General features: G+C 40.9%; 1 protein-coding gene across 5 annotated transcripts; it reads right to left on the bottom strand.

Annotated features, from left to right (window-relative positions):
• Window positions 1-302: 302 nt before the first annotated feature.
• On the bottom strand, window positions 303-16,793 carry LOC117568547 (serine-rich adhesin for platelets). Of its 5 annotated transcripts, none has more exons than XR_007955682.1 (7): window positions 16,643-16,791; window positions 14,444-14,777; window positions 9,024-12,082; window positions 6,928-7,101; window positions 5,542-5,830; window positions 1,625-1,951; window positions 1,282-1,431 (listed from the first exon to the last, which is right to left on the bottom strand). XR_007955682.1 is itself a non-coding variant. In XM_034249290.2 (7 exons), exons 2-7 carry the CDS (start codon window positions 14,751-14,753, stop codon window positions 1,941-1,943), a joined length of 4,134 nt encoding a protein of 1,377 aa, XP_034105181.1. In that variant the 5' UTR covers window positions 14,754-14,777; window positions 16,643-16,792; the 3' UTR covers window positions 1,926-1,940. The 5 variants fall into 5 exon arrangements, 4 of the variants coding, with proteins under 4 accessions (XP_034105176.1, XP_034105181.1, XP_034105160.1 ...); XM_034249290.2 differs by lacking the exon at window positions 1,282-1,431 and adding an exon at window positions 3,250-3,540 and having other exon boundaries at window positions 1,926-1,951; window positions 16,643-16,792; XM_034249285.2 differs by lacking the exon at window positions 1,625-1,951 and having other exon boundaries at window positions 303-1,431; window positions 16,643-16,789.
• Between the last annotated feature and the right edge of the window lie 275 nt (window positions 16,794-17,068).

The following is a 17,068-nucleotide window of genomic DNA, read 5'->3' as shown; positions in this document are numbered from 1 at the left end:
GTGTTTCTAAAATATTCGTTTTAACGCCATTGTGATATACCAAAAATATACTAAAATTTGCCACCTGGTTACACTACCATCGATATTGCACAAATAATTACAAGCAGTTGTGTAAAAATATGCTTCATTTTAAGCAAACAACATTTTTATATATTTCATTACAAAATCCAGTGCAACATAAGCAAAAATCATTTCGATAGGGTTATCACACACAGTTGCCCATATGCATATCGATAATTATGTAAGCAGCGTTGCCACTACGCCATTGGTGCGCCATTTGCGGATTTAAATTCCAATTTAAATGCATTTTTGATTTGATTTTATTCTTGACATATATGTTTTTATATTTTGTATGTATATATATTTTAATTATATCGGTTTATGGAATACAATTGTAAAAAATATTAAATAGACGCTAATGTTTATGCATGTAATATTTATGAGGCAAATGTTTACAAATTTTCGGTTTTTGCATTTAATGAGGGGAATAGTCTTTCGCTTATGGGTGGATTTTGGTGTTAAAAAAAAAAGTTTGCAAGTGGGTTTTGTTTGCTTAATGCTTATGGTTTATTAATACTCCACACAACGGGGCTTTTTAATTACCAGTGGCTCAACCTCGGTGTTTACATGGTTTTCTTTTCTCTCTTTCTCTCTTGTTTTCTTGTTTTCTTTTAAAGTACACAATCATAAGTATATTTGTTTAAATATAGTATGTATAGAAAAAAAATAGGCTTGTAGATACTGCTTGCTGTATATATGGAATACAAATACAAAATGCACTTGCCACAAGAATACATTACAATCATAATTATAATAATTATAATATAATAATAATAATCATAATAATATATGTATATGTATGTAGTATTATGCCATATGTAAATATTTATATATATATAAAAAAAAAAAATGTTGCAATTGTTTTTTTGTTTATCATTTCTGTTGTTGTACACATATCGTATTATTTTTGTTTTTGTTTAGCCCTACAACTTACAAAATAGTAATATATATATATATATATCTATAAATATATTATTATAGATAGATCAGTATCAGAGGCGAGGCGAGGCGATGGAGTCTCTCGATATCCCAGATCGATTCAGTACAATAAATCCGTCTTTTGGGCGCCCTCGCTATAGACAGACGCCAGCGGATATTCGTCCTCGTCTCGTGCCCCGTCATCGTCCGCCTTGATGAGACCCTCGCCAATGCCGACAATGCTGCCATTGCCATTAAAAGCTGCTCCTCCTCCTCCTCCCGATGCTCCACCGCCAGCAGAGGGACTGCCATTGGTGCTGCCGGCGCTGCCAACGCTGCTGTTACTGTTGCTGTTGCTGCTATCGGGCGTCGTGTAGCGTGTCACGCCCAGCTGAAAGAGGCTGTCCATGGGCGAGGCCTTGACGGGCGTGTAGAAACCTAAAGCCGTGGAGCCTGCAAAATGGAGAATCTAATTAGTTTATGATTGCAATTGATTTGATTCATTGATTGATTGATTGATTGATTAGTGTTGGTTAGTGGCACAAAACGCTGAACAAAGTTTGTTGGTTAATGTGCAAATTGAAATTGAAAAATCAAGTGTGTGTGTATTTGTGTGTGTGTTCGTGTCTAGTTGGGGGTTAGTTACCTTAAGAAGTAATATGAATTGGCGATTAGTTTTGATTGGAATTGTTAGACTCTTCACCAACACCAGAAGCGGTCAGCAGCGGATTGGTTAGATTGCTTGGCTGATTGATTGATTGATTGACTGCATATTTTATATTTCATTTCATTTTACAAATTTCTTGGCTTCTGTTTTATTTCGTTATATTTTTTTTTATCGTTATTTTTCTTCTTTTGTTTGTGGTTATACAGTTTATATATATATTATTATTTCAAAGTATTTTGGATTTGGATTTTTTTTTGGTTTTTTATTTTTTTGCTTAGCTGTCTGTTATTTAGATTTAAATAATATCTGCAAAAAGAAATTAGTATAAAACAAAAAGAGCACAAAACGAGGTTGTTGGGAGCATGAGAAAAATACAAAAGATCAAAATGAAAAAAGAATATCGCATTTAGTTGTATGTATATAAATATTGATGATGGATTGATTGATGATGGTTTTTACGCTACATTTTTACAGCTACTGCTAGGGATGCACTACAAAAAAAAATGACATAAAATGTGCAGAATTCGTTGCGTTGCCAGTTCGCTTGACTTGGTAACGAGTATTTACAGTTACATGAGGAGGATTGTGAGTGTGCGAGGGCGAGGGGAGAGATGCAGTTTTTTCTATTGGTTGCGTCAATGATGTCAATATCAAGTTAAACAGCAGAGCCAACTGATCAATCAAGGCGAGTACATGTGCGTAGTGACGAGTAACGAGTGACGATTAGCGACGGATTAGCAACAAAATACCACAGTGAGTGAGGAACGAGCTAGTTGTGGGGTCTTTTAACCAGGGGCCAATCAACGAGTAGCGATTAGCGAGTACCGGGAAAACTTAACGAGTGTAATTTGAAGTTTTAGGGACCAGTTAACGAGTAGCGAGTAATGAGTGTAATTTGAAGTTTTAGGGACCAGTTAACGAGTAGCGAGTAACGAGTGTAATTGGAATTTTAGGGACCAGTACCGCAATTGTGTAACCTTCAATAAAAAGCAGCAAGTCACGCTCAAAACTAACGAGTCGAGTTAGCAAATAGCGAGTAAATACAATTCACAATTATTTGGTTGGGGTTTTAAGGGCCAGTACCAAAGTCGAGTAACGAGCACAGCGAGTTACCATCAACAACAACTGCAATTAGAGGACCAAATACCAGAGCCTTGTATAACGAGTAGCGAGTAACGAGAGTTGATAGTGTGGAGGGAATATACGTTTTAAATAAAAGCAATTGCGCTTGCCTACGTTTTCGTTGACATAATTAGACGGGAGAGTTGGAGACGGACGAGTTCAAGTACAACAACACACGATTGAGGATTTTGCTGACGACGAGTGATTGTTGGAAGGAAGGTATCACACATAGTATAGCGTGTTGCCTGGTATGCGTGCCTGCAGCAATGCTGTCGTGGTATTGGGTAGCGCTAGCGACGTGGACGTGGACGCAAAGGTGCTGCTGATGATGCTATTGCTAGGCAAACTGGTGCGACGGCGACTGGCGAGGGAGTTGGAGTTGGTTGAGGACGAGCTGCTGATGCTGCTGTTGGATCGCTTGCTGCTGCTGTTCGAGGTGGTTGCTGCTGTTGCTAGTTGTGTTGATGGAGTTGCATATTTACTCTGCTGCTTGCCACAGAAGGAGGCCGCTTTGCGTGCAGGATGCGACGACGACGACGAAGGCTGCACTGCATCATTTTGTAGAAAGCAGGCGTACTGGGGCTTCAACAGCACCGAAGCTCGACGCCGTTGCGTTGGATTATTGCTGTTGAGACTGATGCTGGGCTTGCTGCTGACTGCGACGGCAAGTGGACGCGACGACGTCGTTGGCAATACCTTGGGCGGCAGCGGCGACGGTTCCAGTTCCGTCTCCGGCTCTGGCAAAATAATACCCCTCCCTAAACTTGGGTAATCTGGAAATATGCGTGAGGCTTTTTGTGTGTTTGTTTGTTTGTGTGATTTCTTTCAGGGATTGCAAATAAGAGTTATGCAGTTCATAAATATTGAAACAGGATAAATTTGCATTGCCAATTCATAGATCGAACTTAACTCTTATTTGTCACATTTAAAACTAATGACAACAGACGACAGCTGCGCTGTGTTTGGACTGTGCGGGGTCGTAGAAAAGATCTCAGTGTTCAAATCTTAGGGGGGTTCGGATCTCAGGGTTTGAAAGTCAGAGCTCAAATCCTTGGGTTGCGGATCTCCGGGAGGAATGAATTCTAGGAAAACTTCAGGTCAGGTCTGTAGTCAAACACCCCAAAACTAAGTAAAAGGACGGACGTCAAATAAGGGGTTGAGGTCTAAAGCATTTGGGGTTCAGATTCCAGGTTATAAAAGTCAGAAGTCAAATCCCTGGGTTCCGGATGTCCGGCAGGAACGGATCTTAGGAAGACTTTGGGTCAGGACTATAATTCAACGCCAAAAACAAATGTCAAAAGAGCGACGTCAGGAAAGGGTTTGAGGTCTATGGCATATGGGGTCAGAGAAGATATCTCAGAGTTCATATTCTAGGGTTCAGCATCTAGGTTTTAAAAGTCAGAATTCAAGTCCCTGGGTTACGGATCTCCGGAAGGAACGGACTTTAGGAAAACTTCAGGTCAGGTCTATAATTCAACGCCAAAAACAAATGTCAAAGGAGCGACGTCAGGAAAGGGTTTGAGGTCTATAGCGTAAAGGTTGGAGAAGACATCTTAGGATTCAAATCCTAGGGTTCAGATTTCAGGTTTTAAACGTCAGAGCTCAAATCCCTGGGTTCCGGATCTCCGGAAAAGTTTTGGGTCTATAGTTTTAACACCAAAACAAATGTCAAGGAAGCAAGTCAGGTGGTAAGAGGTTGAGGTCAATAGCGTATACATAGGGGGGCGTAAGGGACGACGGGTGGCGTGGGTGGAAGTGGAAGTTAGCTACGCACACCCACCTGATTAGCTGGCTGAGTTTGCGTAAGCTTTTGAGCAGTTGCCTGCCGTGTGGCAAGACGAAGAACTGCCAGGACTGCTGCACTCTGGGCCAACAACAGCAGTTGTCACAGTCGCCGCTGCCGTTGCTGCTGCTGCTGCAGCCGCAATGTGCAGCCCTGGCACTGTCCCTGGTCATGGCAGTTGGTTTGGCTGTGGGCGTGGCAGTGGCAGAGACGGATTCGGATACTGCAGCAACAGCGGCAGCAGCAGCGACATCAACGTTGTGGCCTGTGCTGCTGTGCTTAATCGCTATGTTAACTGTAACAGTGGCGTCTTCGTTTTCTGTAAAGTGCAGAAATTTGTTTTTTTTTTCTTTTCGTTTTTGTTTTGTTTTGTAAAACTGTCTGGCTGTCTGGCAACGCAGACAGGGCGGTAGTTAGAGGACATGCAAATGCTAAGGGCTGAGATAGTGTGAGTGTTGTCAAAAAGCTGATTGCTATGACACGCTAAGGACTATGAGATAGTGTGAGTGTTGTCAAAATGCTGATTGCTATGACACGATTGTTTAATTATGTATGTGCGTGTGTGTGTGTGTGTAACAATAAGGATGCTAAAAGAGAGTGTGTGTTTGATGTGGTGTGGTGAGTTTAGTGTTAATGTTTGACCCCCCGCGACAAGTGTTAAACGATACAAACTCAAGAGAGCACAGCATAACTACAGTATGTATGGTTGTATGTATATAATTTGAAGACACACAGAACAGAATCAGAGAATTCAGAGAGATAAAATAAATAGAGGCAGACAGCGACAGAGAGAGAGAGAGACGGAGAAAGAGAGATAAAGATAAAGAGAGAATGATAGTGTGACGGGCAGACACGACAGGCAGCGATGTCGCGACGACGAAGGCGACGACGACGACGGCGGCAGGCAAAGAGCGCATATTTTTTAAGCCATGCTCACATGCATGCACACACACACATATGTGTGTGTGTTGTGTTGAATTTGCAGACTTACCTAGTGGTAAATTCCCCAGCATGCCGCTGGTCGCTGATGTTTTCGTCGAGGATGTCGATGGCGTTGTTGTGGATGTTGGAAGCTCAATTATCTCATCGACAGTCACATGATGATGCTGTTGTTGTTGTTGATGCTGTTGCAAAATAAGCTGCTCCTCATAGAGCAGCTGATGATGTTTGTTCACATTGCCGCCATAGGGATCGGCATACGGTGGGTCATCAATGATCTGAGATGCCTCGGAGGGATATTCAAACGTTGACGTTAACGTATCGTTGAATTGTACGCGGAACTGTATCGAAATCGAGTTCAAGACAAACAAACACATTATTATTTGTTGTTATTAACAGCAAAATAAAAATATAATAAAAAAAAAACCTGTCGATATCTGTCCGATTGATGAAACGCACCCAAGGCCTCCTCCTCCCTCCCTTCTCTTACTATTGTTAAACTCACCACACACCCCCCCTCCCTCTCACCAACAATCTATTTAAGTCGCCACATAAGCCACTTATAATGCAGTTTGATTAATAATAGCGACTGAATAAATAAATAAGTAATGATAACGCACAAGGAAATGAAAAACGCGACACATAAAAGTAAAACACTAACTAATGCACGACTATTGAAATACCCTCGACAAGAGCTAAAATCATGTTAAAGCATGTTAAATGCCGTGTTAACAGCTTGTTAACATCTTTTAATCTGAGCACCGATTACAAATGTATCGAAAGACGATAAACAGCTTCGAAACGAGACAAATGAAAGTGGCTCAAACAAATTGTTTGCCCTTAATTGCAAAAAAAAAATCAAGAAAAAAATGTGCGACATTAGCTTTTGCACACAGTGCGAGTGAGATGGAGAGATTTGCACGATAATTACTGCTAATTGTTTTGACAACACTTTTTTTTTGTTACCAGCTATTAAAATACCAAACGAAAGTGAAATGTGGGTCACACTCAGCATACCCTATGGGCAAAGAAATATACTAGATATGTGTTATCTACTTATGCTACAGACACCACCGGAATGGTCAAGCACAAAATTTGTAGAATTCGAAGCCGTTTTTTTATTACACAAAAATTCTTCCAACGCCGACGAAAAATTATTGGAAGCCCAGTCAGCAACCAATCTTATCTTATCCTTTGCAAATACACAAAACAAAAAAAAATACCAAAAAAAAAGAACCCACACTATCGGTAATCAAGCATGTGTGTGTAGTGGGGGGGTCCGATTAGTCACAGCCTACGTACTAAATCGATAGCGATAATCAAGCTTCAACATGTCGTTAGTCATCATATCATCATTGTATTGAGGTCAATCCCAAATAACGCATTTCCCATTTCCGCAAACAATAAATGAATGTTCTTCATAAGTATGTATACTCACCGATGAATCTTTGGCCTTTTGTCGAATACTCGACTTGCCATCGATCACAATATTTGCATTCTCGAATTCCACATCGCATGGTGATGGCGGGCACATGGAGTAGTCATCGTAATCGGTGTCTGTCGATGTCTCCACCGAGAGGTCGCCCAGCAACACGAAGCCAGGCTCATTTGGCTGTCAAAAAATATACACAAGAAAAACCAAAAACGTTTTTAAAAGGAATAACAGTGAGTGGTATGAATGAGCAGGGAATGGGGGCGGGGAGGAGAGAGCAGAGTGGGACAAGCACAAACTGAATCACAGCTGTCCCATTTCTCGCCATGTCAGAAAACGGCAGATAATAATAAAGTTCAGGGCACAGATAACACAAAAAATAAAAAAAACACATACAAAACATAAAGAGACCAACAAGAACAAGCACACAACAACACAACACACACACATACAAAGCAAAAAGCTACCGACCAGAATTGTACATCAAAAAAGAATTGACAAAATTGAGTTCAGTGCCGGAGAGAACGCAAAGAACGCACACAAACAAACATACATCAGACCAAACGAGTTTAACAGCTTAGGCCGAGAGAGCTTGCGCGCAAGCGGGAGAACGAGAGTGACAGAGAGAGCGAGAGCAGTTGAGTTTATTCAACATGGTTACTTTTTCAAAACAGCTGTGCACCCAAATGCGTTGTCCAACTGTTTCCCACTCCCCATTCTCTCCCCGCCATACACGGCTCGCTTTTCACCACAACAGCAGCGGCAGCAGCACTCTCCCCTTCCCACTTTTGATTGCCATGCCTTGCGTTCACTGCTCCTGCTTCACCACGCAACAGTCTACGTACATACATATGTATATATGTACATATCTTTGTCTGTCGCACATAGTAAATATGTACAAATATATGTAAGTATGTTTGCATGTGTGCATATAGAGCGGCAGCAGGAAGCAAAGAACAAAACGAACAAAAAAAAATATCGCAACACATGCTTGACATATGACTGTGTGTGTGTGTTTGTAAAGAACTGGTTTTTCGCAATGCAATCGCAGGAGCCAAGAATTTGCCAATCGCAACATGTTTTAATATCAAACAAAGCAACTGCCATATGCACGCTATATGTACATACATACATACATATGTATTGTGAGTTGTGCATAAGGCAAAATGAATCAGCTTGCATTTGCATAGTTTTCAATAATCGATTAATCGGCTGCGTTTCAATTGCAAGGTTGGAAAGAGCAACAACAACAACAGACGAACGTCAAACGTCAGGCTTGGAAGAGTGCATGCAATTTGCACACACACTCACACTTGCATAGATGCACATGCATGGAGCATCATCATCACGTCTTCTCGCACATTTTAGAAGGTCACGACGACGCCTAGCATAGTGTGTGTGAATGAGAGAACACGAGTGTCGTAAAAGGAATTGAATTTCAAAACTGTTTGCGTGTGTATGTGTGTGTGCTTCCTACATGTCTAAAAGAACAATATATTGCTGATTATTATTGCCATATTTAAAAATGAAGGATCTATACACAACTGTAAATACAGCTGGAAATTGGAATTGATGACCATGGGAAAGCCCAAAAGTGAGTTGTGACATTCTTAACATATTTGCTGTTGTTCTTATTGTTGTTGCTGCTGCTGCTGCTGCTTGAACTTTCCAAAATGCGCATGATCTCTTCCACGCTCTTTTCGACTCATTCTAGCTCTGCCTATGCCGCTCTCTTGACTTGAACACGCTCTCTCTCTCTCTCGCGCGCACAGTTGGTGGGCGCTTTTTGTTTTCGTATTTGTTGTTTTTATACGGCAGCGAAACGAAACGAGACGAGAGAAAAAAAACCACAAACAAAATGTGTTTGTATTTGGGGCTTTGTGTGTGTGTGTGTGTTTGTAAGGGGGCTTGCAAAGATTAAGAAGCAAAATAATTCATAATGAAAATAAGCATGAATAATGCGCAACGGCGCCACATTCCAGGGGTGGAAAGGGGAAGGGGGGTGAGTGTGGGTTGGGTGATTTTCTGCTGCTGATAACGAGAGAAATGAAAGCAAAACAGCTGCTGCTGCTGCTGGGTGAGTGTAAGGGAGATAGACTTACCTTTGGCAGTTCCCGTTTCCGCCTGTAGATCACAACGTCGCTTTCAATGTAGTCGGGCACCTCCTTGCTGCTCTTGGAGAAATTGAACACCATTGATGTGTTGTTATCCGCCAATGAGTTGCCATGTCCGCCACCTCCACCCACACCACCCACCCCGCCACTTGCAGTGGGCTGACGGCGTTTGCGCAAGTGTGGCCAGATCGGTGAAGCATTAGATGCCGCAGCAGCTGTGTCCGTTTCGCTGGCATCCTTGTTCGTATTTATCACGTTATCGAGACTAGGGTTGCCACCCCCTCCAGAGGCGGCGGCGGCGGCTAGAGCTGCTGCATCAGCGGCCAATGCGTTTGATTTTTTCATTTCATTAATGCGATTCTTTTCAATTTCGCGACTGGTTAATTGCGTGGATGATGAAGAGTTGTTGCTGTTGCTGCTGCTCGTTGCTGCTTGATTTAAGAGCGGCCGTATAACACCAATTTGTTTGGTCGTCACGCTCGTTGTTGTTGTTGTGTTGTTTATCGATAAGGAATCGTTGTTATCGGCGCGTTGAGGCAATTTTCGGCTGTTGATGTTACTGCTCGTCGTTGTCGTTGTCGATGTTACGTGCGCATTCTCTTGCAAGGCGCTCGCGAATGAACGCTGAACGCCTCCTCCTGCTGCTGTAGACGTCGTCTCTTCCAGCGACTGCGCTGCTGCTATTAACTTATCGCCGCCTGCCGCACCCAACTTAACGCCATTGCAAACCTCGTCAATGTTGTCGGCGTTGTGCTCATTACTATTATCAGCTTCGTCTCCGTCGTTGCCGTCGTCTCCGACTCCGTCTTCGTTGTTTTCGTTGTTCTCCTCCCCAACGTCTTCGGCTCCGACGGCGACGTCATCGTCATTGACTTTGTCTTCGTTGTTTTCATCGTCGTTGTCGCTGTTCTGATCGACGACGACGACGCTGCTGCTGACTAAGCGCTGTTGCTGTTGTTGTTGCTGTTTTGCACCCCCAATTTCAACTCCACCTCCACCGCCGCCCACAACAATTGCAGGCGAACCCACCTCAGTCTGTTGTTGTTGTTGTTGCTGCTGCTGTTTGCGTGCCAACATTTTGCCAAGCATCGGCGATTCATAGTTGTTGGCATCCAATTGACGCGGTATTATATCCGGCACATTGTTGCCATAATTTGTCGATGAACGTTGCTGTTGTTGGTGTTGCGTCTGCTTCGGTGTTGAGGCAGCCAAAGCTCCACCCGGCAAACTTATCGAATTTGAACTTGAATTCGTATTCGATTTCTGCTCCTTTATTATCGATTTATAATTGGCCACCTTGCTGGCAACGCCACCAACTCCGTTGCTGCGCTGTGCACTGCGCGGTCGCCGATTGGCGCTCGCTTCAAACATTTTCAACGTTTGCTTTACCAAATCGGGTGGCGGACGTTCGGTGTCATCGATTATCGAACTGAGACGCTTGGGGGGCGCTGCATCGGTGCCGCTGTGCAAACGTTCGCGTGCATTATTAATTTTATCCTCGATGGTGACCACATTGTTGCTTGACGGCGCAACTGAGGCGGCCATGTTGTTGTTGTTGTAGTTGTGATTGTTGCTCCACGGTGACTTTTCGCAGAGTAAAGCTTCAACGCTGCGCGCTCGCTTCATCACCTCGTTGCCGCGTTTAAAGTGACGCGAACGCTGTTGTTGTTCCTGTTGCTGTTCGATTTGTTGTTGTTGTTGCTGCTGTTGGTGTTGTTGTTGTTGTTGGCGCAGCTGTTGTTGAGCAATGGTTACGCTTTTAATATAACCGCTGCCTGTGGTTGCAATTCCCGTTGGTTTCACGCCCAAAATGGGCGGCGGAGCAACAACAGCAGTTTTGCATTGTTTAACCGGCTCCTCGACATCGACGTTGTCATCGTTATCGACGTTATCGTCGTGATCGTTATCGCTGCGATCGAGCAGCGTATTGAGACTGGTCGAACGCTGCAGTCGCTGGCTCTGCTGCTGCGATTGCTGTCGCGTCGCCTCGCAGCGCAGCGCCAAGCTGAGATAGCGACAGCGCAGCTTCGACACAATGCCGGGACCGTAGCTTAAATCCTCGACGCCAACGACGACGCCGCCGTCGCTAACGACGCCAACGACGTCGTCGTTTTTCACATTGTGCTGATTGTGATGATGATGGTGGTGATGATGATGATGATGACGATGTTGGCCATTTTGTGTTGTTGTCTTTTTCATTTCTTGCATGGCGACCATTGTTGTTTTTACCGCTACTTTCGTGGGCGATGCAGCCAATTGTTGTTGTTGCTGCTGCTGTTGATTTTGTATGAACTTGTTGCTCTGCAATTTATCGGATATTTTCGTTTTACAATTTTTATCAACAAAAAGTGTTGTTGTTGGCAAGATCGTTGCCGCTGCTTCAGCACCAACGCTCTGGCCAAGTTTGCATTTCGTTTGCAACTGATTTGCTGACGACGACGATGTCGCCGCTGTTGCTGTTGCCGTTGCCGCTGTTGCTGCGCCGACGTCGCTGCTGCTGCCCAGTGCTGTTAATGCTCCAGTTGTCGCTGTGCTAGTTTCAACTTCACCACCACCACTGACGACGCCGCGAGAGCGCACTCGATTGCCGCTGCTATTCAACATATTCACCACCTCAACGTCACGCTCTCCGCACGCACGCTCTCTTTCACTCTCTCGCTCTCGCTCTCCGCGCTCTGCAGAGTCCAAATTTAGAATCTCTTGCTGTTGCTCCTTGCCAGTTGATTGACTTCTTGTGTTAAATAAACTTGATCGCTGCTTTGGTATTGGTGCCGTTGTTGTTGCGGTTTCTGCTGAAAATGCCGCGGTCGCTTCTTTGCCTTGTTGTGTACTTTGGGATGATGCTGTAGTTGTTGTTGCTGCTGGAAGCGTTTGATGACCTCCAGCTCCAATAAAACATTTCTCAGACTTTTCCTCTGCTGTTGGTGAAGTCTTTAATGTTGTTGTTGTTGTTTGGCTTACATTTCGTTTCACATGCTTCTGTTGTTGTTGCTGTTGACTAGTTATTGTTGTTGTTGCTGTTGCACTGGCGTCAGTCGCACCTGACTCTGCAGAAGCAGCGAAAAAACGAACAAAACACAAAACACACAACAAAAAAAAAAAAGCAAAGGTAAAGAAAAGAAAAGAAGAAATATACAATGTAGAAAAAGAAATGATGACAACAACTTTAAACTATGTGAATTGCTCAAGCTCGAAAACTAACTGTCAATGACGACGGACGAAAAAATATTATTATTAGTAAAAAGTCATAAATGGGGTACGAAGCGAATTTTCAGTGCCAATTATTAATTGATAAAGCGTCGTTGTTCTTCGCTCTTTGCTTTGGCTGCTGATAACCAAACGATTGCGTTTGTGTGTGTGCGTGTGTATCAGTGATGCCATTCTTAGCTATTTTATGGCTAGATCTAGCTGCCGATAACCAAGCGATTGCGTTTGTGTGTGTATATCAGGGCTGCCACTTTGGCTACTTTATGGCTAGATCTAGCTACTTTTAGAGTGAGTCATTTTAACACTAGATTTACCGAGAAATTTGTATACCTATTTATACCAACATAAGTCATTTTTAATGGCTCGATAAATCTAGTGTTAATTATTGCATGTTTTGATTGGCTATTTTGTGGCTAGCATTAAGATGTATTTGTTTTTTCTATCAATCAATTTCATCGTTATCTCATTTTATGCCAAATTCTAAATTTTTGTGTGATTGTGATGTCGTTTTGGCTACTTTCTGGCTATATCTAGCTACTTTTAATGTAATTCATTTCAACTGTTGCATGTTTTGTTTAGCTATTTTAAGAGAACTGAGATTGATTTGTTTTTGCTATCTATAAATTCATTCGTTATCTCATTTTATGTCAAATTCTAAATTTTTGTGTGATTGTGATGTCAATTTGGCTACTTTCTGGCTACATCTAGCTACTTTTACAGCGAGCCATTAACAGCTGCGCTTTTTATTTCATTCGGTTATGTTTCTTAAATACTATTCATTAGCCAAAAAGTCAGTTCTCAGTTTACTTTATCCAAATTTGCTAAGATGCTAAATTATATATTTTCATATATTATCTAAAAAATATATATTTATATTATTATTGATTATTATATTTTTAGTATTAGTGACCAAAAAGTGGCTTTGTCTATTACTATATTTGCCTGGAAATAAAAATTTCCTTTTTTTTAAATTATGTTTTTCCAGAAATTCACTTTAATTTTGAAAATTCTAAATGCACTGCTGTGTTGTTATCGTTATCGACAGTCGATAGCACAACTCAGATGCGGCTGCTTGACAGTTGCAATAACATTCAACGAAACACAGCTGTTTATAATGATTATTTTTTTTCGTTTTCTGTTGTTAACGTGGCTAATTAAGCACCAGCTGCATTTGCCACTTTGCACATTTGCGATTTCATGAATCGATATCGATACCTCGAAACATGAACAAACATGCACACGCACGCACACACATATATTTGTCTTGTTCTGATAATTACTCAAGCGATCTTTTTGCTTTTGTCTTGCTGATAACTCTGCGGCGAACCGGTTCACAAGCAAAACTATTTGAAAGCTGTGTGTGAATTGATTTGAAAGGCGATGAACTACTTTCAAAAAACCTATGATCCGGCTAAAGAGTTCGATGCGCTTGAAATAATGCTGAACCGGTTCAGAAAGCGAAAGGTTATTATTGTGCTGTTAAAGACGGAGCTATGCAAGTAATTTAAAAAGGTTTAGGAATAGTTAAAGTAAATAAATAAATACCGATTGTTACACCAACAAAAATACAAAAATATTTAATGGAAATGCTGTGAACCGGTTCATACCAGAAATAATCTATGGAAATATTGTAAACCGGTTCAGCAGCGTTTGAAGCAAGTTGCTCGCAATGAAGTCATGCTATTTGAAAAGTGGTGATCTACTTTTAAAAACCTATGATCCGACTAAAGAGTTTGATGCGCTTGAAATAATGTTGAACCGGTTCAGAAGGCAAAAAGTTTTTATTGTACTGTTAAAGACGGAACTATGGTGTTGATTTGATACGGTTCAGGAATAGTTAAGATTTTAGCTTAATACTTAATAGTGCATATTACACCTATAATAAAAATACTCTAAAGAAATGCTGTGAACCGGTTCAGGAAGCGAAAAGTTTTTATATTGTATGTGACGGAGCTGTGCAAGTGATTTGAAGCAGTTCAGGAATTGTTAAGATAAATAAAGAAATACTTTTCACTGCATGTTACTCCTACAACAATACAATAATACTTTTCAGAAATGCTGTGAACCGGTTCAGCAGCGTTTGAAGCGTGTAATTCGCTTCGTAGTTATGCTACGTCATTGAAATTTGATATGCTGACTGAGACTGTGAGCTGAATGCATTCTAGTTTGCAGTTGCATAAGAGCATTTGGAATCAACTCACCTGCAGGTTCAGTGAAAGCCATGCAACTGCTGCTGCTGCCATCAGCTGTGGACGCTGTGGGTGAGCTGGCGGCAGCATTTGTACGTGCCACATTCGTTTTGCGTCGCTGTATCAAATCCTTCTTCCATTGCGGCATATCGGGCAAAAATCCAGCGTTGCCATTGCTTCCGCCGCCCAGTGGAGTTGTTGCCGGCGAACAATTTGAACCCGTCTCAACTCCAGCTCCAGTTCCAGCTCCGGTTCCAGTTCCCAGTGCCCCGAGCTCGGCAGTAAAATGCAATGAGGAACGCTTCGGTTGCTGTTGCTCCATTTTTGGCTAACGACGACGATATCGCTGCAAATGATGGCATGTTATGTTAGGTTATATCTTTAGTGCATCCTCTTCTTCTTTTTGACCCTCTCCCAACGAAAAAAAAAAAAAAAACAACAACGTATTTAACGTCTTGACCCAAACGCGCTACCAAAGAGACTGAAGCGTAGCTTTGGCTTGCAGACCTGTCAATAGCTCTGGCCCCATAAATGCTACGGAAAGGGTCTAGACGAACTTTGTATGAACTTTATTGATAAACAAACTTTTCCATTTCCATTGCATTACTAAATTTAAAAATTCTCATATAGTTTTAATTTTAAAATAACACAATTTGGATTAATTCCTCATCATTTTTTTTATTAGATATGCATCAATTTATCCTTTTTGAAATTACTAGATTCTAATAATTTATTAATTTAAAAAATGCAAATAATTTTAAATTCCAAAATTTGTTAATAAGTTTCACCTCTTTCAAACTTTTTGTTTTATTTTTTTAATTGTAAAATGTTTTTTTTTTTTTTTTTTTTGTATGAAAAATTTAAAAAAGAAATGCAATGTTTTTAAAATTATTTAATAGAAATGAAACATTAAACAAATTAAAGTTAAATTCTTAAATCATTTTGTACATTTTATAAGAATTAAATTCTTAATTTCTCAAGCCAAAACGAAAATTCAAGGTTACCATAATTTTTTATTACAAAATAATGCATAACAATTATTTTTTATTCAAGAAAAATTGAATTCTTTCGAATTTGAACATTTTGAAACTTATTAGAATTTATAATTCATATTTCCTTATTCTTATGCTAGAAGCAACAAAAACATTTCCTGAAGAGTATTCGACATGTCGACTTGGCTACGTTAGTTTTTGTTATCTTGCATTTTTGTTAATTGGATTAACTGTTGTTGTTTTTCAATATTTGCAAATGGCGGGCAAGAGACGAGGAACGAGGAAGCCGAAGCAGAAATTGAAACTGAAGCAGAAGCAGAAGAATGTGCTAAATATGAAGATATAAAAATGCAAGTGAATTACTTTTCATTTCATTGCGTATCGTTTCGTTTTGTTTTGTTTTTGCCGCTATCAGTCAAAACGATCGGCAGCGAAAGAGAGCGAGCGAGAAAGAGGATTGTTTGCTCAGGATACAGCGAGGCTAAAGTGTAAGCGGGATGCCGCTACACAGAGAGAGCGCGAGTGTCAAATTGAGAGCTGAGCTTAAATCATAGTTTTTAATATTGTCTGCATTTAATTGTGAGTGTGTGTCTGTATCTCTGTGGGCATGCCTGACTGTCTGTCTGTCAATGTGTGTGTGTGTGAGTAGTCAAGGGTGCAAGCAGCGTGAAACGGTAGAGTGAGTGAGAGGGAGAGAGAAAGGGCTGCAAATTGCAGACGAAGCATAAAATAAACAAGCGTTAACGCTGCGCTGCTGCTGCGCTCTGCACATTATCGATTTTTACAAGAGCTGCAAGAACTTTTGAGCCAACACACACACACACAAACACCATGAATTAAAAATTAAATACACACACACACACATAAACACATAGATAATATACATTTGTAGCTTAATATGCATATGTATTGAAAGAGCACCCAAGTCTGACATTTCGAGTTGGGAAAGTGTCTAACACAACACCAACAACAGCAACAACAAAAGCCGCACATTAACATGTTGTTTGACTGCGGGAAAAATGGTAAATAATTGCCTAGCCATTTTTTCTTTTTCATTTTTCACGATTTTTTTCTACACACTTTGTGGGCTAAGCGTCCTTTTCTTTTTCTTCTTATTCCTATTGTTGTTGTGTATCCTTTCGCCTTGCCCCTATGTTTATTTACTTCGGCACTAATAAACATAAACAAATTTGCTTTTTTTATGTTAAGAATTTCTTACTTTTACGTCCAATTTGAAGTGGTGGGATTTATGTTGTATTTGTGCACATAAGTCTTATAGTTGTCTGCGCATTTGATAATTTTTTATTAATTACTAATAAAATTAGTTTCGTCTCTAATAATTTCTATATACGCGCACTTTCTTTCACTGCACCCAAGGGTGACCGCAAGTCCGATTTCAAAATTTGCTACGTAAAGCCCACAAACATACCACAAAATATACTGCTTTCACAATTGACAGCTGGTCGCACTGTTCAAGGTATATTCGAAAATACCTGAGCTAGACGACAGTTATTAAAAATTAAAAGAATTGTCTGAATAAATTTGCATGTGCATTTAGATTGTAGAAAAATTGTAACGAACAAAGAATATTATCTCAGCGTTGTCAGATTCAGTCATGATATCTATTAAAATGTATGTACTATTT

The sequence above is a fragment of the Drosophila albomicans genome, chromosome X (assembly GCF_009650485.2).
Source record: "Drosophila albomicans strain 15112-1751.03 chromosome X, ASM965048v2, whole genome shotgun sequence".
In the NCBI taxonomy this organism is placed as follows: Eukaryota; Metazoa; Arthropoda; class Insecta; order Diptera; family Drosophilidae; genus Drosophila; species Drosophila albomicans.
This window is presented reverse-complemented; position numbering and strand designations above follow the sequence as displayed.

Coding starts and splice junctions, on each gene's coding strand:
- LOC117568547 (XM_034249269.2), bottom strand. CDS start 14,753: ATGGAGCAACAGCAACCGAAGCGTTCCTCATTGCATTTTACTGCCGAG. Junction 12,083..14,443: donor GGCTTTCACTGAACCTGCAG/GTGAGTTGATTC, acceptor CTGCTTCTGCAG/AGTCAGGTGCGACTGACGCC. Junction 7,102..9,023: donor GGAAACGGGAACTGCCAAAG/GTAAGTCTATCT, acceptor ATTTTTTGACAG/CCAAATGAGCCTGGCTTCGT.